We start from the raw sequence: 27836 nt of genomic DNA, 5'->3' as shown, positions 1-27836 counted from the left end.
TTGTTTTTATCAAATGTATTCCGTTTGTGAAGCTAATGATGCTCAATTCATTATGACAGCAGTTTGCCTTTATGATGTAATTTACATATTTCCTGACTGCAGTGTATTGTCTTACTTGTCAGTAATCCCCTTAAGTTATTTTTCTATTTTTATTGCAATGTGTTAAATGTGCCATTTTTTTTTACTTCCTAATCTCAAACATTTGTTTATTTGTGTTCATACATTTGTTATCGTATCTGCTATTACAACAGTTTTTGTGTAAAATATACCTTTTTTTGACCCAAGTAATGAGTTAAAATGAAACAATAATTGTTTCCTGTACAGCTTGTTGTATGTTCAGTTTAAATGTAATATTTACTCAAAATAATAATAACCTTTACCATGTCACAGCAGTTTTGAAAGTAAATGGATGGTGGGGTTCACATGTAATATTAACACTTTTCACTGATAACGTTTTCGGTAATTAGTTTCAAGCTGTAATGCTTCCGTAAGCAGCGTTTTCTTTTCAGTTTCCTAGCTGAGAGTACTTTACGGTTAGACCTGTCCTAACTCTTTGAAGGTCATGGTCTCATATAAAATCAGTAGTAAGATGCAGCCCTGTCTAGTATTGGTATATTGAGTTAAAAAAATTAGTCACCTGACGCCTCAAGCACACTTGCAAGTGAAATGGTTTTATTAATTTTTCCCAGTAGTTGGAAGTTACAGGTTTTGACAGCTGTCTCAATTAACTTTCCTCGACTTACAAGCATTCATATACCGTATTAGACTTTACAAATTGTCTCATGTTATATGAACTGTCTAATTGAAAACTATGCTGTAGGACCTTCAGGTTTGAAATGGATGTCATTTCACCACATGTAATATGTAATGTCTCCTCTTTCTTGAAACTTTACATGTGTGGCTTCAGAGTATCATCCACCCACGCCTATACTAAGGACTGTTCCTCCTCGACGTATTACTTCTAACATTAGTACAATGAAGCAAGCTTCAACACAGGTGCCCCGAGTTGGTCCACAGAGTCAGCGAGTTGGTAAGAGAGATAGTGGTGGTAAATATTGTAAGGACTGCTTACGTTTATTTTTGTTTTGTTTTTAATTGAACTACTCATCAACTTATTCAAATTTCTCATACCCCTTTCACACTGCCAATGCCGGATCCCACCCAGGAATTTGGATACGGGTCCTTCCCAGGTGGGATCCGGCATTTGCAGCTGCGGCAGGCTTTCCCGACCTGGCAATATGCCGGGCGGAGGTGGAGGCGGCGCTGGGAGATGAGATCATCTCCGCGCCGCCTCTCCCTGCTGTAGTAAACGGGTCCCGGGTGGCATCGACCCGGGAGCCCGTTTACACAGCCACTGACCGGGTATGCAACCCGGGTATAACATTGCTTTATTCCTGGGTTGAATTGCCGGGTCAGGCGACCCGCGATTTTGCCTATACTGGGTTATTTGTGTGGTGTGAAAGGGGTATTAGTAGCTCACTACTTTGTTTTTTATTTAATTCAAAATGTTTATTTTCCGCAGCGGGGTACGCTGTGATTCCACAGGGAATTATATCGGGGTGTAGAGTTGGATTTTGATCCGAGGCACCAACAGGCTAAAAGCTTTGACTGTTAACAAGATGCATAGCGCTGCCTCCTCTATATCCCCGCCTCCAGGCACTTGAGCTCAGTTTGTAAGTTGGTGCCTGCAGTGCAGGCAGCTAACAGGGAGGGCTGCGCTGGGTAGCCCTGAAAAGAGCTTTTACAGAAGATAGAAGAATTCAAGGGCCGCAGCATAGGCACTTACAAGTGCTATATGTCATTCTGACGTATCAGGCTGCGGTTCTCTCACCTCCCCCGGCGGCGCTATATACTCCCGCGCCCTGGTTGCGGGGTACTTACAGCGGAGGGCTCCGGTTTTCTTTAGGGCACACACACTTGCAGCTGCTCTCCAGGATTGCGTGGCCGCATGAAGGGAGGAGGTAAGAGGGTCCCCCAGGCGGGACCCGCTGGAAATCGCAATCCGGCGCGGTCTCTAGGAGACGGACCGCGCGTGCTGGCGTTGACACTGTGGCCGTACAGGGACCCCACTATATCACCAGGACCACTAAGGCCCACAGTACCCGGTGGTGAAGTCCAGCTTAGGGGATAAGGCTCTGACCTGCAGTCCCTCCCCCAGCCCCAGGCGCCATTTACTGCAAATGTTCCCGCCCTGGAGCTGCATCTCTCTGTCTCCCTCACTCCCTGTCAGCATTTGGACGCCATTACACATGCTGAGCTGATTCTGGGACTGCTGGGCAATGTCTCCTCTGTAAAGCGGCCTGCTTCATCAGCGCTGTGCATTTACAGGACACTTAAGTATTCTACATGTCATTTAGACAGTGTTGGTTAAGAACAAGTGCATACATTCAGGGATGTGTAGTACAAGTACCCTGGGATATACATGAAGTCTTTACTGTGCATTGTTATATTCTACATAGCTTTACTTAGTAGTGCAGTTACTTAGTATTGCTAGTCCAGTGCAGTTTTATTGTTGTTTGTAATAATTTCCGCATTGTACATGTGACTGTGTGTGTGCCAATAGCTGCTGTGTGATTTCTATTCTGTGTATCTCGCACATATTGCTATCCCTATATTCTGTACCCTGAGGGAGGCTAAGTACATCAGGGTTTCATATAATATAGTGTTTCACAGGATTTACTCTCTTGGAATTTTTCTCTGTGTATTACAGTCACCATATACGTCTTAAGTCTTCTGTGTATGCTGTGCTTGCAGTCACACTATACAGGGGATTTTTGTCAGGTCTTTTATCTGTATATATTGTACTACCTCACCCAACGGTTGCGCTTTCATATAATGTCAGGTAAACAGGGTGATAGTTCCATGGCTGTTCCTGCCCCATGCAGTGCTACTGCCATGGGTTTCTCTGAGGAAAATAGTGCAGCTGAGGGTTCAGGTACTGGGGGTTTTATACCCCTCAGCCAGTCTGCAGCAACGGGGGCAAATCAAGACCCGCCGTGGGCTACCTTCTCTAATTTACTGACTACGCTAGTGACTAGACTTAGAATAGACTAGACTATGGGACCTCCTGTGACATTACAGCCACATATTGTCCCTGCATTTAATCCACCATGGGCAGGTACTCTGTCCTCTCTGTTACAGCAATTAAATCAGTCTTTGGCTAAGCCTCGCCCGCCTAAGACCAAGGGGTCATCAAAACAGTGTCTTTCATACATTGTTACAGCCTCCCATTATATTCAGGAGGCGGCATCTGATGCAGGTATCCTGGCGGCAAAAGCGTCTACTACGTCTATTCTGGCTTGCCGGATCCTCTGGTTGCGGTCCTGGTCTGTAGATCTGGACTCTAAAAAGACCTTGGAGGTGCTCCCTTTTAAGGGAAACATACTTTTTGGGGAAGATCTCAACAAGATCGTTGCTGACTTAGCATCTGCTAAGACTGCATGTCTGCCTAGTACTGCTCTTTCGGTTCCGAAGGTTAAGAGTACTTCCTTTAGTTCCTTTCGACCTCCAGGTAAAGCAAAGGGTCAGGCGTACCTGAAACAGTTCAGTCTTTATTGGTATACATAAAAAATTTTTTTGCATAATGTGAAATAAGGTGAAATTTACAAAACAAAAAAATAATAAAAGGTGTATTAATATAGAATTAAATGGTCAAAGCTACTATAATACACAGAGAGAAACTTTTTTAATAAAGGCTGTCACGCCCCTCTACCAATAAAGGCTTAATAGCCCCGCTAAAGAGTGATTGTAAATATATATAGTTTTATTTTTTGGTCGCAAGTAATTCTCCTTAAACTTGTAGATGATTTGTACCGTCTCTAGTGGTAATATTTCGTTACAAGTGTTTCCTATATATTCCACAGAGTTCTTGCAAAATCAATAAAAAGTGGACCCCCTATGCATACGCTTTTACTCTACATGTGTTACCATATATACTATAATGATGGTGTTCATCGATACTGTATAAATATAGGTACCGGATATTTTCCAATTAGTGTGGTCCTCTTGTATTATCTTTCATAGGACAGAGAGCCTGTATATGCTGCACGTTTTAATAGATAGTCAGTTAAGAGCTATGGTGACTACCCTTTATAAATCTTTATGCCCCTCCTAGTTATTATAACTCATACTTTGGATGTACCTACAATCAGGAACATAGTCCGGATTACGGCCCATTTCTTGAGTGTCCTCGCTAATATTAATTATCAATATGAGGAAATGTCTTATAGTCGATACCAATAGCTTGGTATATCATATGGCGCATGCAAAGTGCCCAATAATTTTACCCTGGTAACCACACCAATATTCCTCCCTTGCAGCTCTGAATGCTGTAGGGAGTTAGTTAGATTGTGTGCACAAGTTATAAGTACCACGTCTGACTACTTTCTCTGACGTCCTAGTGGATGCTGGGAACTCCGTAAGGACCATGGGGAATAGACGGGCTCCGCAGGAGACTGGGCACTCTAAAAGAAAGATTAGGTACTATCTGGTGTGCACTGGCTCCTCCCTCTATGCCCCTCCTCCAGACCTCAGTTAGATTTCTGTGCCCGGCCCGAGCTGGTTGCACACTAGGAGCTCTCCTGAGCTTCTAGAAAGAAAGTTTAAATTAGGTTTTTTATTTTACAGTGAGACCTGCTGGCAACAGGCTCACTGCATCGAGGGACTAAGGGGAGAAGAAGCGAACCTACCTGCTTGCAGCTAGCTTGGGCTTCTTAGGCTACTGGACACCATTAGCTCCAGAGGGATCGACCGCAGGACCCGTCCTTGGTGTTCGTTCCCGGAGCCGCGCCGCCGTCCCCCTTACAGAGCCAGAAGCATGAAGATGGTCCGGAAAATCGGCGGCAGAAGACTTCAGTCTTCACCAAGGTAGCGCACAGCACTGCAGCTGTGCGCCATTGCTCCTCATACACACTTCACACTCCGGTCACTGAGGGTGCAGGGCGCTGGGGGAGGGCGCCCTGAGCAGCAATAAAACACCTTGGCTGGCAAAATAATCACAATATATAGCCCCAGAGGCTATATATGTGATAATTACCCCTGCCAGAATTAATAAAAAAGCGGGAGAATAGTCAGCGAAAAAGGGGCGGAGCTATCTCCCTCGGCACACTGGCGCCATTTTCTCTTCACAGTGTAGCTGGAAGACAGCTCCCCAGCCTCTCCCCTGTAGTTTTCAGGCTCAAAGGGTTAAAAAGAGAGGGGGGGCACTAAATTTAGGCGCAATATTGTTTATACAAGCAGCTATGGGGGAAAATTCACTCAGTGATAGTGTTTATCCCTACATTATATAGCGCTCTGGTGTGTGCTGGCATACTCTCTCTCTGTCTCCCCAAAGGGCTGTGTGGGGTCCTATCCTCAGTCAGAGCATTCCCTGTGTGTGTGCGGTGTGTCGGTACGGCTGTGTCGACATGTTTGATGAGGAGGCTTATGTGGAGGCGGAGCAGATGCCGATAAATGGGATGTCGCCCCCTGTGGGCCGACACCAGAGTGGATGGATAGGTGGAAGGTATTAACCGACAGTGTCAACTCCTTACATAAAAGGCTGGATGACGTAACAGCTATGGGACAGCCGGCTTCTCAGCCCGCGCCTGCCCAGGCGTCTCAAAGGCCATCAGGGGCTCAAAAACGCCCGCTGCCTCAGTTGGCAGACACAGATGTCGACACGGAGTCTGACTCCAGTGTCGACGAGGTTGAGACATATACACAATCCACTAGGAACATCCGTTACATGATCCCGGCAATAAAAAATGTGTTACACATTTCTGATTAACCCAAGTACCACTGAAAAAGGGTTTTATGTGTGGGGAGAAAAAGCAGGCAGTGTTTTGTTCCCCCATCAAATGAGTGAATGAAGTGTGAAAAAGCGTGGGTTCCCTCGATAAGAAACTGGTAATTTCTAAAAAGTTACTGATGGCGTACCCTTTCCCGCCTGAGGATAAGTTACGCTGGGAGATATCCCCTAGGGTGGATAAGGCGCTCACACGTTTGTCAAAAAAAGGTGGCACTGCCGTCCTAGGATACGGCCACTTTGAAGGTACCTGCTGATAAATAGCAGGAGGCTATCCTGAAGTCTGTATTTACACACTCAGGTACTAGACTGAGACCTGCAGATAGTGCTGCTGCAGCGTGGTCTGTAACCCTATAAAACAGGGATGCACAGAGGGATATTTTGCCGGCTGGCTTCCAGAATTAATGCAATGTCCATTCTGTCAGGAGGGTATGTGAGACCCGACACTGGACAGGTGATGCTGACTTTAAAAGTCACATAGAGCCTTATAAGGGTGAGGAATTGTTTGGGGATGGTCTCTGGGACCGCATATCCACAGCAACAGCTGGGAAGAAAAATTTTTACCTCCGGTTTCCTCACAGCCTAAGAAAAGCACTGTATTATCAGGTACAGTCCTTTCGGCTTCAGAAAAGCAAGCGGGTCAAAGGCGCTTCCTTTCTACACAGAGACGAGGGAAGAGGGAAAAAGCTGCACCAGTCAGCCAGTTCCCAGAATCAAAATTCTTCCCCCGCTTCCTCTGAGTCCACCGCATGACGCGGGGGCTCCACAGGCGTAGCCAGATACGGTGGGGGGCCGCCTCAAAAATTTCAGCGATCAGTGGGCTCGCTCACAGGTAGATCCCTGGATCCTTCATGTAGTATCTCAGGGGTACAAGCTGGAATTCGAGGCGTCTTCCCCCCCCCGCCGTTTCCTCAAATCTGCCTTGCCGACAACTCCCTCAGGCAGGGAGGCTGTGCTAGAGGCAATTCACAAGCTGTATTCCCAGCAGGTGATAGTCAAGGTGCCCCTACTTCAACAAGGACGGGGTTACTATTCCACACTGTGTGCGGTACCGAAACCGGACGGTTCGGTGAGACCCATTTTAAATTTGAAATCCTTGAACACATACATAAAAAAATTCTAGTTCAAGATGGAATCGCTCAGGGCGGTTATTGCAAGCCTGGAGGAGGGGGATTACATGGTATCCCTGGACATCAAGGACATGTCTCCATTTACCATCCTCACCAGGAGTACCTCAGATTTGTGGTACAGGATTGCCATTACCAATTCCAAACACTGCCGTTTGGACTGTCCACAGCACCGAGGGTCTTTACCAAGGTAATGGCAGAAATGATGATACTCCTTCGAAAAAAGGGAGTTTTAATTATCCCGTACGTGGACGATCTCCTTATAAAGGCGAGGTCCAAGGAGCAGTTGTTGGTCGGAGTAGCACTATCTCGGGAAGTGCTACAACAGCACGGATGGATTCTATACATTCCAAAGTCACAGCTGGTTCCTACCACACACCTACTGTTCCTGGGGATGGTTCTGGACACAGAACAGAAAAGAGTGTTTCTCCTGCAGGAGAAAGCTAAGGAGCTGTCATCTCTAGTCAGAGACCTCCTGAAAACAAAAACAGGTATCGGTGCATCATTGCACACGAGTCCTGGGAAAAATGGTAACTTCTTACGAAGCAAAATTCCATTCGGCAGGTTTCATACAAGAACCTTTTAGTGGGACCTCTTGGACAAGTGGTCGGGATCGCATCTTCAGATGCATCGGCTGATAACCCTGTCTCCAAGGACCAGGGTATCTCTACTGTGGTGGCTGCAGAGTGATCATCTTCAAGAGGGCCGCAGATTCGGCATACAGGACTGGGTCCTGGTAACCACGGATGCCAGCCTTCGAGGCTGGGGGGCAGTCACACAGGGAAGAAATTTCCATGGACTTTGGTCAAGTCAGGAGTCGTCCCAACACTTAAATATTCTGGAACTGAGGGCCATTTACAATGCCCTAAGTCTGGCAAGGCCTCTGCTTCAAAACCAGCCGGTACTGATCCAATCAGACAACATCACGGCAGTCGCCCATGTAAACCGTCAGGGCGGCACAAGAAGCAGGATGGCGATGGCAGAAGCCACAAGGATTCTCCGATGGGCGGAAAATCACGTCTTAGCACTGTCAGCAGTGTTCATTCCGGGAGTGGACAACTGGGAAGCAGACTTCCTCAGCAGGCACGACCTCCACCCGGGAGAGTGGGGACTTCATCCAGAAGTATTCCAACTGTTGGTAAACCGTTGGGAAAGGCCACAGGTGGACATGATGGCGTCCCGCCTAAACAAAAAAACTAGATATTGCGCCAGGTCAAGGGACCCTCAGGCAATAGCTGTGGACGCTCTAGTGACACCGTGGGTGTACCAGTCGGTTTATGTATTCCCTCCTCTGCCTCTCATACCAAAGGTACTGAGAATAATAAGAAAACGAGGAGTAAGAACGATACTCGTGGTTCCGGATGGGCCAAGAAGAGCTTGGTACCCAGAACTTACAGAAATAATATCAGAGGACCCATGGCCTCTACCGCTCAGACAGGATCTGCTACAGCAGGGGCCCTGGCTGTTCCAAGACTTACCGCGGCTGCGTTGGACGGCATGGCGGTTGAATTCCGGATCCTAAAGCAAAAGGGCATTCCGGAGGAAGTCATTCCTACGCTGATAAAAGCCAGGAAAGAAGTAACCGCAAACCATTATCACCGTATTTGGCGAAAATATGTTGCGTGGTGTGAGGCCAGGAAGGCCCCAACAGAGGAATTTCAGCTGGGTCGTTTTCTGCACTTCCTACAGTCGGGAGTGACTATGGGCCTAAAATTGGGTTCCATTAAGGTCCAGATTTCGGCTCTGTCGATTTTCTTCCAGAAAGAACTGGCTTCACTGCCTGGAGTTCAGACATTTGTAAAGGGAGTGCTACATATTCAGCCCCTTTTTTGTGCCTTCTGTGGCACCTTGGGATCTCAACGTGGTGTTGAGTTTTCTTAAAATCACATTGGTTTGAGCCACTTAAAACTGTGGATTTGAAATATCTCACGTGGAAAGTGGTCATGTTATTGGCCTTGGCTTCGGCCAGGCGTGTGTCAGAATTGGCGGCTTTGTCATGTAAAAGCCCTGATCTGATTTTCCATATGGATAGGGCAGAATTGAGGACTAGTCCCCAGTTTCTCCCTAAGGTGGTATCAGCTTTTCACTTGAACCAACCTATTGTGGTGCCTGCAGCTACTAGGGACTCGGAAGATTCCAAGTTACTGGACGTAGTCAGGGCCTTAAAAATTTATATTTCCAGGACGGCTGGAGTCAGGAAAACTGACTCGTTTTTTTTTATCCTGTAGGCACCCAACAAAATAGGTGCTTCTGCTTCTAAGCAGACTATTGCTCGCTGAATTTGTAGCACAATTCAGCTGGAGCATTCTGCGGCTGGATTGCCGCATCCTAAATCAGTAACAGCACATTCCACGAGGAAAGTGGGCTCATCTTGGGCAGCTGCCCGAGGGGTCTCGGCTTTACAACTTTGCCGAGCTGCAACTTGGTCAGGGGCAAACACGTTTGCTAAATTCTACAAATTTGATACCCTGGCTGAGGAGGACCTTGAGTTCTCTCATTCGGTGCTGCAGAGTCACCCGCACTCTCCCGCCCGTTTGGGAGCTTTGGTATAATCCCCATGGTCCTTACGGAGTTCCCAGCATCCACTAGGACGTTAGAGAAAATAAGATTTTACTCACCGGTAAATCTATTTCTCGTAGTCCGTAGTGGATGCTGGGCGCCCATCCCAAGTGCGGATTGTCTGCAATACTTGTATATAGTTATTGCCTAACTAAAGGGTTATTGTTGAGCCATCTGTTGAGAGGCTCAGTTTTATTTCATACTGTTAACTGGGTATAGTATCACGAGTTATACGGTGTGATTGGTGTGGCTGGTATGAGTCTTACCCGGGATTCAAAAATCCTTCCTTATTGTGTCAGCTCTTCCGGGCACAGTATCCTAACTGAGGTCTGGAGGAGGGGCATAGAGGGAGGAGCCAGTGCACACCAGATAGTACCTAATCTTTCTTTTAGAGTGCCCAGTCTCCTGCGGAGCCCGTCTATTCCCCATGGTCCTTACGGAGTTCCCAGCATCCACTACGGACTACGAGAAATAGATTTACCGGTGAGTAAAATCTTATTTCTCTGACGTCCTAGTGGATGCTGGGAACTCCGTAAGGACCATGGGGAATAGCGGCTCCGCAGGAGACTGGGCACAAAAGTAAAGTTTTAGGACTAGCTGGTGTGCACTGGCTCCTCCCCCTATGACCCTCCTCCAAGCCTCAGTTAGATTTTTGTGCCCGGCCGAGAAGGGTGCACACTAGGGGCTCTCCTGAGCTTCTTAGTGAAAGTTTAGTTTTAGGTTTTTTATTTTCAGTGAGACCTGCTGGCAACAGGCTCACTGCATCGAGGGACTAAGGGGAGAAGAAGCGAACTCACCTGCGTGCAGAGTGGATTGGGCTTCTTAGGCTACTGGACACCATTAGCTCCAGAGGGACCGAACACAGGCCCAGCCTCGGAGCTCGGTCCCAGAGCCGCGCCGCCGGCCCCCTTACAGAGCCAGAAGCAAGAGGTCCGGAAAAATCGGCGGCAGAAGACATCCTGTCTTCACCAAGGTAGCGCACAGCACTGCAGCTGTGCGCCATTGCTCCTCAGCACACTTCACACTTCGGTCACTCAGGGTGCAGGGCGCTAGGGGGGGGGCGCCCTGAGCAGCAATAAAAACACCTTGGCTGGCGAAAATACATCACATATAGCCCCCAGGGCTATATGGATGAATTTTAACCCCTGCCAGATTCCACAGAAAAACGGGAGAAAAGGCCGCCGAGAAGGGGGCGGAGCCTATCTCCTCAGCACACTGGCGCCATTTTCTCTCACAGCTCCGTTGGAGAGAAGCTCCCTGGCTCTCCCCTGCAGTTACTACACTACAGAAAGGGGTTAAAAAAGAGAGGGGGGCACTAATTAGGCGCAGTATAACAATACAGCAGCTATAAGGTGAAAAACACTTATATAAGGTTATCCCTGTATATCTATAGCGCTCTGGTGTGTGCTGGCATACTCTCCCTCTGTCTCCCCAAAGGGCTAGTGGGGTCCTGTCCTCTATCAGAGCATTCCCTGTGTGTGTGCTGTGTGTCGGTACGTTGTGTCGACATGTATGAGGAGGAAAATGTGGTGGAGGCGGAGCAATTGCCTGTAACAGAGATGTCACCCCCTAGGGAGTCGACACCTGAGTGGATGAGCTTATGGAAGGAATTATGTGACAGTGTCAGCTCTTTACAAAAGATTGATGACATGAGACAGCCGGCGACTCAGCCTGTGCCTGTCCAGGTGTCTCAAAAGCCATCTGGGGCTCTAAAACGCCCGTTACCGCAGATGGCAGATACAGACGCCGACACGGATACTGACTCCAGTGTCGACGATGAAGAGACGAATGTGACTTCCAGTAGGGCCACACGTTACATGATTGAGGCTATGGAAAATGTTTTTACACATTTCTGATAATACCAGTACCACTAAAAAGGGTATTATGTTGGGTGAGAAAAAACTGCCTGTAGTTTTTTCTGCATCTGAGGAATTAAATGAAGTGTGTGATGATGCGTGGGTTTCCCCCGATAAAAACTGTTAATTCCTAAAAAGTTATTAGCATCATACCCCTTCCCGCCAGAGGATAGGGCACGTTGGGAAACACCCCTTAGGGTGAATAAAGCGCTCACACGCTTGTCTAAACAGGTGGCACTACCGTCCCCGGATACGGCCGCCCTTAAGGAACTTGCTGACAGAAAGCAGTAAAATATCCTAAAATGTATATACACTCACACGGGTGTGATACTGCGACCAGCAATCGCCTCAGCCTGGATGTGCAGTGCTGGGGTGGCTTCCCTGACTGACAATATTGATACCCTAGATAGGGACAGTATATTACTAACTATAGAGCATTTAAAAGATGCATTTCTATATATGCGTGATGCACAGAGGGATATTTGCCGACTGGCATCAAGAGTAAGTGCGCTGTCCATTTCTGCCAGAAGAGGGTTATTCCAAAATGCTGATTCCAAAAGGCATATGGAAGTATCACCTTATAAAAGGGAGGAGTTATTTGGGGTAGGTCTAACAGACCTGGTGGCCACGGCAACGGCTGGAAAATCCACATTTTTACCCCAGGTAGCTTCTCAACCTAAGAAGACGCCGTATTATCAGGCGCAGTCCTTTCGGCCCCATAAGGGCAAGCGGGCAAAAGGCGCCTCATTTCTGCCCCGTGGCAGAGGGAGAGGAAAAAGGCTGCAGCAAACAGCCAATTCCCAGGAACAAAAGCCCTCTCCCGCCTCCGCAAAGTCCTCAGCATGACGCTGGGGCTTTACAAGCGGTCTCAGGCACGGTGGGGGCCCGTCTCAAGAAATTCGAGACGTCTCCCCCTCGCCGTTTCATAAAGTCTGCTTTACCGACGTCTCCCTCAGACAGGGAGACAGTATTGCAAGCCATTCACAGGCTGTATTCCCAGCAGGTGATAATCAAGGTACCCCTCCTGCAACAGGGAAAGGGGTACTATTCCACACTATTTGTGGTACCGAAGCCGGACGGCTCGGTGAGACCAATTTTAAATCTAAAATCCTTGAACACTTACATACAAAGGTTCAAATTCAAGATGGAGTCACTCAGAGCAGTGATTGCAAACCTGGAAGAAGGGGACTATATGGTCTCTCTGGACATCAAAGATGCTTACCTACATGTCCCAATTTACCCTTCTCCAAGGGTACCTCAGGTTTGTGGTACAGAACTGTCACTATCAGTTTCAGACGCTGCCGTTTGGATTGTCCACGGCACCCCGGGTCTTTACCAAGGTAATGGCCGAAATGATGATACTCCTTCGAAAGAAGGGAGTTTTAGTTATCCCTTACTTGGACGATCTCCTGATAAGGGCAAGATCCAGGGAACAGTTGGAAGTCGGGGTAGCACTATCTCAGATAGTGCTGCGGCAGCACGGTTGGATTCTCAATATTCCAAAATCGCAGCTGATCCCGACGACACGCCTTCTATTCCTAGGGATGATCCTGGACACAGTCCAGAAAAAGGTGTTTTCTCCCGGAGGAGAAAGCCAGGGAGCTATCCGAACTAGTCAGAAACCTCCTAAAACCAGGCCAAGTGTCAGTGCATCAGTGCACAAGGGTCCTGGGAAAAATGGTGGCTTCCTACGAAGCAATTCCATTCGGCAGATTCCACGCAAGAACTTTCCAGTGGGACCTGCTGGACAAATGGTCCGGATCGCATCTTAAGATGCATCAGCAGATAACCCTGTCACCAAAGACAAGGGTGTCTCTCCTGTGGTGGTTGCAGAGTGCTCATCTTCTAGAGGGCAGCAGATTCGGCATTCAGGACTGGGTCCTGGTGACCACGGATGCCAGCCTGCGAGGCTGGGGAGCAGTCACACAGGGAAGAAATTTCCAGGGCTTGTGGTCAAGCCTGGAGACATCACTTCACATAAATATATTGGAGCTAAGGGCCATTACAATGCCCTAAGCCAAGCAAGACCTCTGCTTCAAGGTCAGCCGGTGCTGATCCAGTCGGACAACATCACGGCAGTCGCCCACGTAAACAGACAGGGCGGCACAAGAAGCAGGAGGGCAATGGCAGAAGCTGCAAGGATTTTTCGCTGGGCGGAAAATCATGTGATAGCACTGTCAGCAGTGTTCATTCCGGGAGTGGACAACTGGGAAGCAGACTTCCTCAGCAGGCACGACCTCCACCCGGGAGAGTGGGGACTTCACCCAGAAGTTTTCCACATGATTGTAAACCATTGGGAAAAACCAAAGGTGGACATGATGGCGTCCCGCCTAAACAAAAAATTGGACAGGTATTGCGCCAGGTCAAGGGACCCTCAGGCAATAGCTGTGGACGCTCTGGTAACACCGTGGGTGTACCAGTCAGTGTATGTGTTCCCTCCTCTTCCTCTCATACCAAAAGTACTGAGAATTATAAGACGGAGGGGAGTAAGAACTATACTCGTGGCTCCGGATTGGCCAAGAAGGACTTGGTACCCGGAACTTCAAGAGATGCTCACGGAGGACCCGTGGCCTCTACCTCTAAGAAGGGACCTGCTCCAGCAAGGACCCTGTCTATTCCAAGACTTACCGCGGCTGCGTTTGACGGCAGGGCAGTTGAACGTCGGATCCTGAAGGAAAAAGGCATTCCGGATGAAGTCATCCCTACCCTGGTCAAGCCAGGAAGGATGTAACCGCAAAACATTATCACCGCATTTGGCGAAAATATGTTGTGTGGTGCGGGGCCAGTAAGGCCCCGATGGAGGAATTTCAACTAGGTCGATTCCTGCATTTCCTGTAAACAGGAGTGTCTATGGGCCTAAAATTGGGGTCCATTAAGGTTCAAATTTCGGCCCTGTCAATTTTCCTCCAGAAAGAACTAGCTTCACTACCTGAAGTTCAGACGTCTGTAAAAGGGGTACTGCATATACAGCCTCCCTTTGTGCCTCCAGTGGCACCTTGGGATCTCAATGTAGTTTTGGGGTTCCTAAAGTCACATTGGTTTGAACCACTTGAATCTGTGGAGTTAAAATATCTCACATGGAAAGTGGTCATGTTGTTGGCCCTGGCCTCGGCCAGGCACGTGTCAGAATTGGCGGGCTTTATCCTGTAAAAGCCCTTATCTGATCTTCCATTCAGACAGGGCGGAATTGAGGACTCATCCTCATTTTCTCCCTAAGGTGGTTTCAGTGTTTCATCTGAACCAACCTATTGTGGTACCTGCGGCTACTAGGGACTTGGAGGACTCCAAGTTGCTGGACGTAGTCAGGGCCCTGAAAATATATGTTTCCAGGACGGCTGGAGTCAGAAAATCTGACTCGCTGTTTATCCTGTATGCACCCAACAAGCTGGGTGCTCCTGCTTCTAAGCAGACTATTGCTCGTTGGATTTGTAGTACAATTCAGCTTGCACATTCTGTGGCAGGCCTGCCACAGCCAAAATCTGTAAAAGCCCATTCCACAAGGAAGGTGGGCTCATCTTGGGCGGCTGCCCGAGGGGTCTTGGCTTTACAACTTTGCCGAGCAGCTACTTGGTCAGGGGCAAACACGTTTGCTAAATTCTACAAATTTGATACCCTGGCTGAGGAGGACCTTGAGTTCTCTCATTCGGTGCTGCAGAGTCATCCGCACTCTCCCGCCCGTTTGGGAGCTTTGGTATAATCCCCATGGTCCTTACGGAGTTCCCAGCATCCACTAGGACGTCAGAGAAAATAAGAATTTACTTACCGATAATTCTATTTCTCGTAGTCCGTAGTGGATGCTGGGCGCCCATCCCAAGTGCGGATTGTCTGCAATACTTGTACATAATTATTGTTACAAAAATCGGGTTATTATTGTTGTGAGCCATCTTTTCAGAGGCTCCTCTGTTATCATGCTGTTAACTGGGTTCAGATCACAGGTTGTACGGTGTGATTTGTGTGGCTGGTATGAGTCTTACCCGGGATTCAAAATCCTTCCTTATTGTGTACGCTCGTCCGGGCACAGTATCCTAACTTAGGCTTGGAGGAGGGTCATAGGGGGAGGAGCCAGTGCACACCAGGTAGTCCTAAAGCTTTACTTTTGTGCCCAGTCTCCTGCGGAGCCGATATTCCCCATGGTCCTTACGGAGTTCCCAGCATCCACTACGGACTACGAGAAATAGAATTATCGGTAAGTAAATTCTTATTTTTTACACTGTTAGGTAGGAAGTGGAATTGTCACTTTTATAATGGTTATTTCACCCTACAGTATGTCATCTATTCACACTTTCATTTATTGCCAGGCTGTGGCATATTTCAATAAGGATAGATGTCTAAGTATGACATTGCCTCTTAAATATAAACCGATATGCGACAATCATCACATGTTATGCTGATAATTAGGCATTATGACAGTTTCCCAGTGTATTATTCTCATGTATCAGAGTGAATCCTCTATCAGAGTGGGTCACGTGATTCAGAGATACACTGTTACAGTCTGGACTAGGCTTGAGTGTTTGTTTATTGGGCATAAATGATTTAACAGTAGTGAATGACCAGCCCCTTAGGCAGATTTTATTTAGGCATAGTCCATACACCTTCAGTAGGTCAGATAACTTGAATAACATATTATAACATGTTATGATATAACATTAGGGGTTTTAATGAATTTATAATAAAGATTATATTTTTAAATTAAAGTTTTATTTTGGGTTGTGTGCACCCTAGTTATAACTGGTTTCTCTTTTCTTTCCCCTCTCTATGGGTATTTGACCCTACATTCTAACTCAAACCAGTTGGTAGCACCTTTAAGCCTTTAGTCCCTATGTGACCTACCCACTTCTCCCAGAAAGTAGTTCTATTTGAATAGGCATTCCAATCTTAGAAGACATTTAACTTAGATCTTGGTTCGGGTTACCCTTCAACAACGGTGAGAATAGTGTCCTCTTTGTTGGGATCTTTTGTTAATTCAGTAATTGTTTGTACGCCCAGATCAAGGAGGAGAGAATTGAAGTGGATAAAATGCTGTTGCTTGCTGGAAAGATAAGTCATACCCATATATGCAAACTCCCCCAAGACATTGAAAATCCGATAGGTAATGCCATTCTACAGAATCATGCCATGATGGGGTCAAGAGATGCCACCATTGCTTCCTTTCCCCCTTTCTCCTTCATCCACTAGGGGCCACTGGAGCGCAGTTACAATGGGGATCTAGTAGGCAGTAATTGGGAGCTGGCACTTTAAAATTCTAACACTGTGGCTAGCTCCTCCCCTACTATGTCCCCCCTCCAACCCAGTCTTATTTTAGTGCCTGAGTGAGCTGGTCACTTGGCTCTTCTCTGAAGATTTTTTTATTTATTTTTATTATTTTTTTATTATTCTTTCTTACACACACAGACTGGCAGTTCTGCCACTGCCAGTCTGCACCGCGGGAGGCTGCCAGCGGGGTCCCATCGCAGCTGCGTGCGGCTCGGGATGGGCCCCGGCTGAAGGAGACGCTAGCTCTCCGGAGACTGGCCGGACACCGCTGCGTGCGGCGCGTGTCGGGGCCCCTCCATCGGCAGAAGATTCTGGCAGCGGTGAGTATAAGTGGCCGGACACCGCTGCGTGCGGCGCGTGTCGGGGCCCCTCCATCGGTAGAAGATTCTGGCAGCGGGCAGCAGTGAGTATAAGTGGCCGGACACCGCTGCGTGCGGCGCGTGTCGGGGCCACTCCATCATTCCAAAGAAGTCAGCAGCGGTGAGTAAGATCCTATTATGTTCTTATTATAGATACACTTTGAAGTTGCTGACTGCTGAGAGTGGCAGGTATAGCCAAATAGTTAGGACCGCTGACTAATACACTGTGTATGTGATTATACAGATACCGGGGGGGGTGTCATTCTGACATTGCTCACTGATGATCACAATCTGTGCGAAGATTCAAAACCTGCTCTCTGCACATTGCGCTCCCCCCCGCTCCCTCCACTAAATAACAGAGGCGCCTATTCAGTTTCAAGCTCGGCGCCATTACGGAGGGGGCGGAGCTTGTTCCCTACAGCGGCTTCGGCATCCCCCGGCCGCGGCTCGCTTTGCCTGCGGGGGATGCGGGGCGCCCCCCGCTCCGATGGCGCTGGAGGAGTTAACAGTTAAATTGGGCGCCATGGCGGGGGGGTGGAGCTTAATCCCGCACTGCACAGAGGGATTGGCGGCACTTTGCCGGCGGGGGAATGCGGTGCCCCTCGCTCCGATGGCGCTGGAACTTGTCAGTTTTTTTTTTTATTAAGCGCCACAGCAGGAGGGGGGGGGGGGGGATGTAGACCCGCTCTGCACAGCGGGAATGCGGCGCCCCCCGCACCGTTGGCGCTGGAGCTTGTTAATTTTGAATTGAGCGCCACAGCGGGGGGGCGGAGCTTAGTCCCGCTCTGCACGGCGGTTTCAGCATTGCCCGCTCCCTGCTGTGATTGCGCTGGAGTTTGTTAAATTTAAAATGGGCGCCATAATGTGGGGGGCGGAGCTTACTCCCGGAGGTCCTCCGCTCCCGGCGGCTCTGCATGCGCTGGCGGCCTTTTCCTCTACCCGGATACCGCTGCTTGCGATGAAGGTGTTTTTCAGAGAGACAGGTAATAGTGATAAGTACAATCTATTACATTGACACTGATAATACTTCGCTCTAACTTCACCAGGCGCCATAGCGGGGTGGCAGGGCTTATACCCAGTGCCCCATTGTCCAAGGGGCTAGGGACAGTTACAGCCGGCTGCGGCTCACACCTCCACCACAATTTATTATAATAGCAGGGACATCCAGGTACGGACCTGGATTCACGTCCCACATAATTTCACCTCGTCACATCAAATTTTCCATACAGGGCGGGTGTTGTCTTCCCTTTATTATTCCTTTGTTTCACTTGGTAATAATATTGTTTGTATTTTGGAGAATGTGGGTGATATCAAAATAGCCGCTGTGGCTCAGTACGCTAGTAGCGGGGACATCTGACAACAAAAGCCTACTTTAAAGCGCCTATAGCCTAGTGGCTAATACTCCTGTCCCGCAGTGACCAGTTCAAGTCTCCGCTGCTCCAGAATGTTTATTTGGAACGTATCTGTCACTGCACGTTATAGTGCATACATTACATAGGGCTACGCTTCTTTAACCCACCTTTTTTCCTTTCATTTACTGAACGTATCACCTGGAACGGTCAGAATTCCCTGTTAGGTGTGGATTGTGCGGTGGAGCCATCTGCTCAGCCCTCAATGCAGCTGCAGGGCGCTCCTGTTTGAACAGCTCGGCTTATGCAGGTAATGTCACTGTTAACCAGAGACCTTGTACGTCATTTCTCCTCTCCAGTTTTCTATAAGGAGGTTGCTAACCTCCACGACTCTGCGGATGAGTGGCCCCTCTTGGAGGAGGCGAGAGATGTCCAGGATACTGATGCCGTCGGTTTTCGGTGGAGTCTGAACCAGTATCTCAGGATATCGAGGCGCATTGTACAGCAGTTCATCTGACACTTCAGGTACCGCGGAGTTCGGCGCCGATGAAGAAATGACAATGACTTGTCCAGTTTCGGATGAGATGGATATGCTCCAGTCGGCGGCCTGGAGACATCCGATTACACACTTTCAGGTTTCAAACATTGTTTGTTCTTCTATCCTTTCCCTACAGATAGCAGGAAATGATATCAGACCTCTCCAAGGGTATACCCCTCGATGTATCGCTAGTCCAAGAAGCTGCCGTTTCCTGGGGCTACCTGGCTGAGGGAGCCATCTAATAGAAATATGCGGCAGTTGGGGTTCTACCTTGTCTGGAGCAAGTGGAACAATTGTTTTCAAGCCTGTGTCTCGTACCGAAGCCGGACGGCTCGGTAAGGCCAATCCTGAACTTGACGGATCTCAATCCGTATTTGAGAGTATTCAAGTTCAAGATGGAGTCCCTCCAGTCTGTTATTGTGGGGTTGGAGCAAAACGAGTTTCTGGCGTCCTTAGACATCAAGGATGCATACTTACATGTTCCCATTTGGCCTCCTCATCAAGCTTTTCTCCGGTTCGCGATACAGGACGCTCCTTTTCAGTTTCAGGCCCTTCCGTTCGGTCTCTCTTCTGCTCCCAGAGTGTTCACAAAGGTCATGGCGGTCATGATGGCCCTACTTTGGAAGCAGGGTGTGACGATTGTTCCCTATCTGGACGATCTGCTAATAAAGGCAAGCTCGGCAGAACTGTTGCTTCAGAATATCCGGATGACGCAGGACCTTCTGATTCGACACGGGTGGATCCTGAATTTACCGAAATCTCACTTATGCCCCTCACAACGGCTGCTGTTTCTGGGGATGATTCTCGACACAGTCCGTCAGAAGGTTTTCCTTCCTCAAGACAAGATCCTGTCTTTGCAGACACTGGTAAGGTTGGTACTTCGACACCGTCGGGTGTCGGTGTATCTGTGCATTCGCCTTCTGGGAGAGATGGTAGCAGCGTTCGAAGCTCTTCCGTACGGTCGCTTCCACTCTCGACCGTTTCAGCTGTGTCTTCTACATCAGTGGTCTAGATCTCATCTGTTCCTTCTTCAGCGGGTGATGCTATCTCCAAGGGCACGGTCATCGCTTCTCTGGTGGCTACAGTCGGCACATCTGTTGGATGGATGGCGGTTCGGAGTGTGGGATTGGACTCTCCTCACCACGGACGCGAGGCTGGGGGGCAGTGACCCTGGAACGTCGGTTTCAAGGGCGCTGGTCAATCCACGAATCCGCTCTCCCTATAAACATTCTCGAACTAAGGGCGGTATACAACGCCCTACTTCAGGCACATCACCTGCTGCGCGGTCGAGCGGTCAGAGTTCAGTCCAACAACGCCACGACGTTGGCGTACATCAACCGTCAGGGCGGCACTCGCAGCAGTGCAGCGATGAGGGAGGTCACCAACATCCTTCTCTGGGCGGAGGAGTATGCTCTGTCCTTCTCGGCGATATTCATTCCAGGAGTGGACAAATGGGAAGCCGATTATCTAAGCCGACAGGACATGCACCCGGGAGAGTGGTCACTCCATCCCCAGGTGTTTTGGCAACTGGTCCGCTGGTGGGGAAAACCACAAATCGACCTCATGGCGTCCCACCTGAACCATCAGTTGCCTCTTTATTACTCTCGGACGAGGGACCCGGCGGCGGCAGGCGTGGATGCCCTCACGGCTCCTTGGAATTTCCTATTCATTTACCTCTTTCCTCCCTTCCCGCTGTTGCTGCGGGTTCTACAACGCATCAAGAGCGAAAACGCTCTGGTCCTCCTGGTGGCTCCGGATTGGCCACGCAGGGTTTGGTACTCCACCCTATACCTGTTGTCAGTAGCCGAGCCTTGGCCCCTGCCACTGCGGGACGTTCTACTACAACAGGGTCTTTTTCTTTATCCAGACTTACGCAGGCTACGTTTGACGGCGTGGCTGTTGAGAAAGCCATCTTGAAAAGGAAGGGGATTCCTCGTACGGTTATACCTACTATGCTTCGGGCTGGAAAGTCAGTCGCATCTTCTCACTACTACCGCATTTGGACGGCTTATGTAGCCTGGTGTGAACGTCGAGAATTTTCTCCTTCCGTGTTTCGCTTAGCCCGCCTTCTCAGTTTTTTGCAGGCAGGTTTTTCGGCAGGCTTAAGACTGGGTTCACTAAAGGTGCAGGTCTCTGCTCTTTAGGTTTTCTTCCAGAAAAAGTTAGCTTTGCTGCCGGAATTTCAGACTTTCCTTCAGGGAGTTCTTCGAATACAGCCTCCCTTCCGCCCTCCGACAGCGCCATGGGACCTTAATCTGGTCCTCTCTTTTCTGCAGTCTTCATTGTTTGAACCCCTGGAATGGGTGGAGATAAAATATCTCACCTGGAAGGTGGTCCTTCTCCTGGCGCTGGCTTCAGCCAGACGGGTGTCGGAACTTGGGGCTCTCTCTTGTCGATCTCCTTACCTGGTGTTTCATGTGGATAGGGCTGAGCTTCGTACTCGCATGTCTTTTCTACCTAAGGTGGTGTCTGATTATCACATCAATCAGCCGCTTGTGGTTCCGGCACTCTCGGTGGACTCTCCGGATTCAAGATCGTTGTCAGGGCGCTCAAGATCTATGTGGTTAGGACTTCGACTATTCGGAAGTCAGATTCCTTATTTGTTCTATACGATGCTGCTCGCCGTGGTTGGCCGGCTTCTAAGCAGACTTTGTCCCGATGGATTCGACTGACCATCCGACAAGCTTATATGGCAGCTTCTCTGGAACCTCCATCTTCAATTTCAGCGCACTCTACGCGCTCTGTGGGACCTTCGTGGGGGGCTGCCCGTGGGGTCTCCATGCCTACTTTGTCGGGCGGCTACTTGGTCGGGCCGACATACATTTGTCAAATTCTACAGGTTTGACACTTTTGCGGCATCTGCATCGCAGTTTGGCCGAGCGGTTTTACAGGACTCTCAGCGCTCTCCCACCTGTTTTGGGATCTCTGGGACGTCCCCATTGTAACTGCGCTCCAGTGGCCCCTAGTGGATGAAGGAGAAATCAGGATTTTGGTACTTACCGATAAATCCCTTTCTCCGATTCCACAGGGGCCACTGGACGCCCACCCAGCGCTGTTTCCTCCTTTTTCGCTTAACAGTTTGCAGATCACTATGTGACTGCTTGTTTGGTTCAGTTTAACCTTTTTGTTAGGTTAGGTTCCAGGTTTGTTTTGTGTTATCCTGGTTTACATGGCGGCGTTAACCTCCTCTACCTTCAAGTTTGTTTATTACAGCTCTCCTCGGGCACAGTTTTACGTAGACTGGCTTGGAGGGGACATAGTAGGGGAGGAGCTAGCCACAGTGTTAGAATTTTAAAGTGCCAGCTCCCAATTACTGCCTACTATATCCCCATTGTAACTGCGCTCCAGTGGGCCCCTGTGGAATCTGAGAAAGGGATTTATCGGTAAGTACCAAAATCCTGATTTTACACAAAAGTATTACACCACATGTACTGTACATGTGAAGGCTCAGCAACACTATTAATGATCTAGTGTGTTAAATTGTGTTTTGTATTGATGCAAGTCAAATCAGTTTCTTTTATTGTTTTCTACTATACATTTTACTTTTATTAATGGTTTCATGATGAGAAAAGGGGTGAAAACGACATATTATTTTGTCATGCAATATATGGTTCACTGGAAATTCATTCATGATACTGTATGTTAGCTTATTGCTATCTCCAGTTTTGTTCATGGATGTATTTAAAAAATAAAATACATGACTGTTAAAGTAGAGGTAGTATTTTATCTGAAAAGTCTGCACTGTACTTATTATAGAAATGCCATCCTTAGATTTCTAGATTTGTAGTAAATGTTGCTGTGATGATGAGCATTCCATAAAGTATTTTGGTTAAACAAATATGTAATTTCTCCTTCGGGGTCCACAGTAGATCCACAGGATATACATTGGGTTATAGGTGGCATGAAAGGATCGGGCACCAAACGGTAAAACTTTTGAGCTCCCAGGATGCCTCTGTTCAGCCTCCCTATAACCCCACCTCCTGGCCCAGGGAACTCAGTTGTTAGGTGCGGCAGGAGCCGGACCGCTGTAGAAACGGTATGGCTGTTTTACAGCCACAAGCTTTATATTTTATATAGCCCTATCTTGAGCGACTTTGCTATGTGTAAACACGTTTTGCTAAAGTCACTCCAAAAACTTCCCGCTGGTGTCGCAACAAGAAGTTACGTAGAAGTTGGTGTTTCTGCCAGCGAGACGTACTAGCAGGTCCACGCTGGCGATCCCAGGCTGCGTCCGGAACATGGGGAGAAGGTAAGGCGTCTTGATCTCTTATCGGTCTAAGTTGCATTCAACGCAGTGTTTATGTCGCAGGTTGGAGACTACCGGACAGTCGACCACCAGCGCTAGACCTCAGGGATCATAGGCTCTGGGGGTTAATGAGGCAGCAGAACCCTGTGGTGAAGGTTAGCAGTGATGAGTAAGGCCCTTCCCTGGTCGCCCCTCCCCCCAGTTCATGGCCAGTCTCCTTTACGTTTTTAACGCCATGAACTGTATTTACGCAATGAGACTAAGTACACGTGGTGCGTTCTAGTCACTGTGTGGCTGTGTTCACTGGGACATCTGTTACTGATGGCCGTTTTTTGGCGGCAATATCGCACTAAGGAAGCCGGGTTCTAGTCTCCCTGTATCACACACATACATTGATCTGCCTGTATCCCGCTCCCAGGAGATGGGTAATACAGTAATGATTTCCTACTTACAGTACCTACCTTTGTGGTACTGTGTAGTTGAATAAGTGCCCATTTGAAAATGTATATTCATGCATTGTATGTGACTGTTTGCTAGTGCTGCTGTCTTCATAAATTCTCCATTTCTTCAGCAGGGTACATAGGGTTTCCACAGGTAAACATCGGGGTGTAGAGGTGGATGATGCTTCCGGGCTCCAAACAGTTAAAGCTTTAGCTGTCCAAGGATGCATTGCTTCACTCCTCTATAACCTCACCTCCAGGCACTGGTAGCTCAGTTTTAAGTTGGTGCCTGCAGCAGTTGCAGGTGCACTTAACAGTAGGATGCTGAGGCAGCCCAGAAAGCTTTTTGTTTTGAATCTCAAAAGGACTTCACCCCCCCCACGCCGGCGCCGCATACTCCCACTGTTTGTGCCCTGTACTTGCGGCGAGGACTTCCGCGGCTCTGGCACCGATGCAGCTTTTGGACTCAGGACCATGTGGCTGAGACAGGTAAGAAAGTATCTTGCGGGCAATAGCACCAAACCCCCCCCCCCCCGCCCTGTGTACACTGGCAGCGGTGTTTAAAACTAGCACTTGCTGTGATGTTTTTACACTCCTAGGGACACTTTGTCAGTATAAATATAACTGAAACTCCGGTGCCATTACATGGGGCGGAGCTTCCCCAGAGCGGGACCAGCAGCGTTTTGGCGCCCTCCTCTGCTTACAACTGCAGCAGCAGACCCACAGCTCCTCTAGACACTACGCAGGAAAACTGGTACAGGGGTGTGGTAAAGGGGGAGAGCCGCTGTTGTACACGATCTGGGTCCTGGAAAGGACAAAAATCTCCAGTGTTTCACTGTGATATAACTACTTGCAGCCTCAATGGGTCTGTTTAGCTTGGGTGTGCTATTCCTTTCTCTCTGTCTCCCCCTCACATACAGTAGAGGCAGGCTTCCTATTGATTACTTGTCTGTGTATGTAAGTGTTTACTGTAAATATGGTAAATCACCAATTATGCAGTGTATGTCACACCAGCTTCTCTCCCTCTACATCTGGTTCCATATCACGTGAACAATATAGTCAATCCTCACAGCACAGTGAGGGGAATGGGGGGGGGGGGTCAAGAACCTTCCTGGCTATGTGCCATATAATCCATGATGTCTGATATGTCATCTCAGCTCACTGCTAATGCTAGAAAAACTATATAACTGCAGCAGGCTGTTGCAGACCTAGCTGCAAAGGAGCCCCCTCTCTCTAGATCAGGACCACAAAAGCGTGGGTTACCTGCTTTACTCTCAGACTCTGATGAGGAGACACAGGAGGAGGGGGAGGAATTGGATCCTGTTACTGGGGATTCCTCTTCTACTCATGGTATTGAACCCCTCATTCTAGCTATTCGGGACGTGTTAAAGCTCCCAATAGAGGACGCTGCACCATTGCAGTCGTTTTTCTTAGCACATAACAAACCCAGTGTCACTTTCCCTGATTCTGCGGTGTTAGATGGCCTGTTTAAATTAGCCTGGAAAAATCCAGATAAAAAAATACCAAGTGTCAAGTTTTTGCACACTTTCCCATTTGCTCTTGAAGGCAGGAAAATCTGGGAAGATCCCCGGCTGTTGACTCTCACCTATCTAAAAAGGCTATACTGCCAGCTCCGGACTCCTTTACCATAAAGAACCCCCAGGATAGAAAAATAGAGACTACACTGAAGTCTATCTACACAGCGGCAGGCATATCACAAAGACCGGTTATAGCAGGTTGTTGGATGACTCATGGCATTCATACGTGGGCTACTCAAATTCAGGAGTGCCTCTCAGGGGATATGTCCCTGATCACTACTGTGACTCTCCTAAAACACATTCGGGACACTGCACGTGTCCTGTGTGACTCAAGGACATAGGCAATATTAATGCTAGGACCAGTGCTATGGCAGTGTTGGCGCGCAGAGCTTTGTGGTTGCGTCAGTGGATAGCGGATGCAGAGTCTAAGCGCAGTGTAGAGTCTCACTTTTTCAGCTGGGTTGGCTCTTCGGGGCGGAATTTGATACGTGGATTTCTAAAGTAACTGCGGGGACATCCATGTTTCTCCCCTCTGGGCCCCACCGGCTTGACGTTCCTATTCGAGACCGTCTACCCAGTCCTTTCGGTCTAACAGTTTTAGATCTAGGGCCAGAGGCGCCTCCAATGCGGCTAGAGGCACAAGAGGTAAGACTAGAAAACCAGCAATCGCAGGTTCTCGGGAGAGCACCAGTTCAGCTTCCACTAAGGCCTCAGCATGACTGTGCCCACCCACCCTGAGGGGATCTCGAGGTGGGAGCTAGGCTGCATCACTTCAGCCGCATCTGGGAAAGCTCCTGCCAGGATGCCTGGGTAAAGGACCTAATTTCTCAGGTCTACAAGCTGGAGTTCGACGGTGCCCCTCCGCAACGATTTTTCAAATCAAGCTTACCAGCTTTGGAGGATATGCGGGTTACGCTGCAACAGGCCATCCTAAAATTGGTTCAGTCCCAAGTCATTGTTCCAGTGCCACTGTAACAACAGGGAAAGGGTTACTACTCCAACCTGTTCGCGGTACCGAAACCGGACGGTTCGGTAAGGCACATTTTGAATCTAGAATCCTTGAACCCTTACCTTAAGGTTTTCAAGTTCAAGCTGGAATCCTTGCGAGCGGTGATCGCGTGCCTGGAAGAATGGGAGTACATGGTCTCACTGGATATAAAGGACGCCTATCTCCATATCCCGATTTGTCCACCTCACCAAGCTTACCTGAGGTTTGCCCTGCTGAACGATCACTACCAGTTGCAGGTGCTACACTTCGGCCTATCCACAGCTCTGAGGGTGTTCACGAAGGTGATGGCGGCGATGATGTTCCAACTCTGGGTCCAGGGGGTCAGTTTTGTCCCTTATCTGTACGATCTCTTGATAAAAGCAAGATCCATGGAGCTTTTATTGCTCCATGTAGACCACGCTATCCAACTTCTGTCACACCATGGGTGGATCCTCCATTTACAGAAGTCCCACCTTCAGCCAACTCAGCGGCTTCTGTTCCTTGGAATGTTGCTGGATGCCTTGGCCCAGAAAGTGTTCCTTCCCGAGGACAAAGCGAGAACACTTCAGGAGATTGTCCGACTGGTTCTACGGCCTATGCAAATATCCATCCATCTTTGCATAAGATTGTTGGGGAAGATGGTTGCCTCATACGAGGCGACACAGTATGGAAGGTTCGAAGCCAGAGCGTTTCCATTGTATCTCCTGAGCAAGTGGTCCGTATCACATCTTCAGATGCACCGGATAATACCGCTGTCACCTCAGGCCAGGATTTCCTTCCTATGGTGACTGCAGTCCTCCAACCTACTGGAAGGTCGAAGTTTCGGGTTTCAGGATTGGATCCTCCTCATGACGGATGCGAGTCTGAGAGGATGGGAGGCTGTCACCCAGGGGGCTCCATTCCAGTGCAGGTGGTCAGCCCACGAAGCCCTACTAACGATCAACATTCTGGAACTTCGGGTGATCTACAATGCTCTGCTTCATGCCTCTCCTCTACTCAGGAAACACGCGATCCAAGTTCAGTCGGACAACGCCACAGCAGTGGCGTACATCAATCGGCAAGGAGGGACAAAAAGCAGGGCTTGCATGCGAGAGGTGTCAGATACTCCTCTGGGCAGAAAGAAATGCAAGAGCAATGTCCGCAATCTTCATTCCGGGAGTAGACAACTGGGAAGCGGACTTTCTGAGTCGTCACGATCTCCACCTGGGAGAGTGGGAGCTCCACCATTGTGTGTTTCAGCAGATCATCAACCGGTGGGGCTGCCCACAAATAGACATGATAGATTCTCGACTCAACAAGAAGCTTTGTTGGTATTGCTCACGAACCAGGGACCCACAGGCGAGGGCAGTAGATGCACTGATGTCGCCTTGGCGTTACCGGATGGTCTACCGGTTTCCTCCGATTCCATTGCTCCCAAGGGTTCTAAAGCGGATCAGGAATCAAGGGGTCCAGGCATTTCTGATTGCCCCGGATTGGCCTTGGAGAGCGTGGTACGCGGATTTTCTGGACATGTCCGCCGAAGACCCTTGGCCTCTACCACTGAGAAGAGATCTTCTTCAACAAGGACCGTTTGTCTACCCGGACTTACGGCATCTTCGTTTGACTGTATGGAGGTTGAGAGGAACATCCTAGCTCACAAGGGCCTTTCCAAAAAAGGTTATTGCTACCATGGTTCAGGCCAGGAAACCTGTGACGTGAAAACACATATCATCTTATCTGGAGAAGATAGGTCTCTTGGTCCGAGGAACGCATGTATCTGCCTGCGGAGTTCCACTTGGGACATTTCCTGCAGGCTGGT

At 48.8% G+C, this 27836-nt stretch overlaps 1 protein-coding gene across 8 annotated transcripts in view; it reads left to right on the top strand.

Annotated features, from left to right (window-relative positions):
* PABPC1L (poly(A) binding protein cytoplasmic 1 like) overlaps window positions 1-27836 on the top strand; it is a 472274-nt gene that overhangs the window by 338920 nt on the left and 105518 nt on the right. For all 8 annotated transcript variants that reach the window (XM_063959585.1, XM_063959583.1, XM_063959584.1 and 5 more), the window contains one exon: window positions 908-1030. In XM_063959585.1, coding sequence (XP_063815655.1) covers window positions 908-1030 — 123 coding nt within the window. The remainder of the gene's footprint in view (window positions 1-907; window positions 1031-27836) is intronic.

Source organism: Pseudophryne corroboree, chromosome 3, assembly GCF_028390025.1.
Source record: "Pseudophryne corroboree isolate aPseCor3 chromosome 3, aPseCor3.hap2, whole genome shotgun sequence".
In the NCBI taxonomy this organism is placed as follows: domain Eukaryota; kingdom Metazoa; phylum Chordata; class Amphibia; order Anura; family Myobatrachidae; genus Pseudophryne; species Pseudophryne corroboree.
This window is presented reverse-complemented; position numbering and strand designations above follow the sequence as displayed.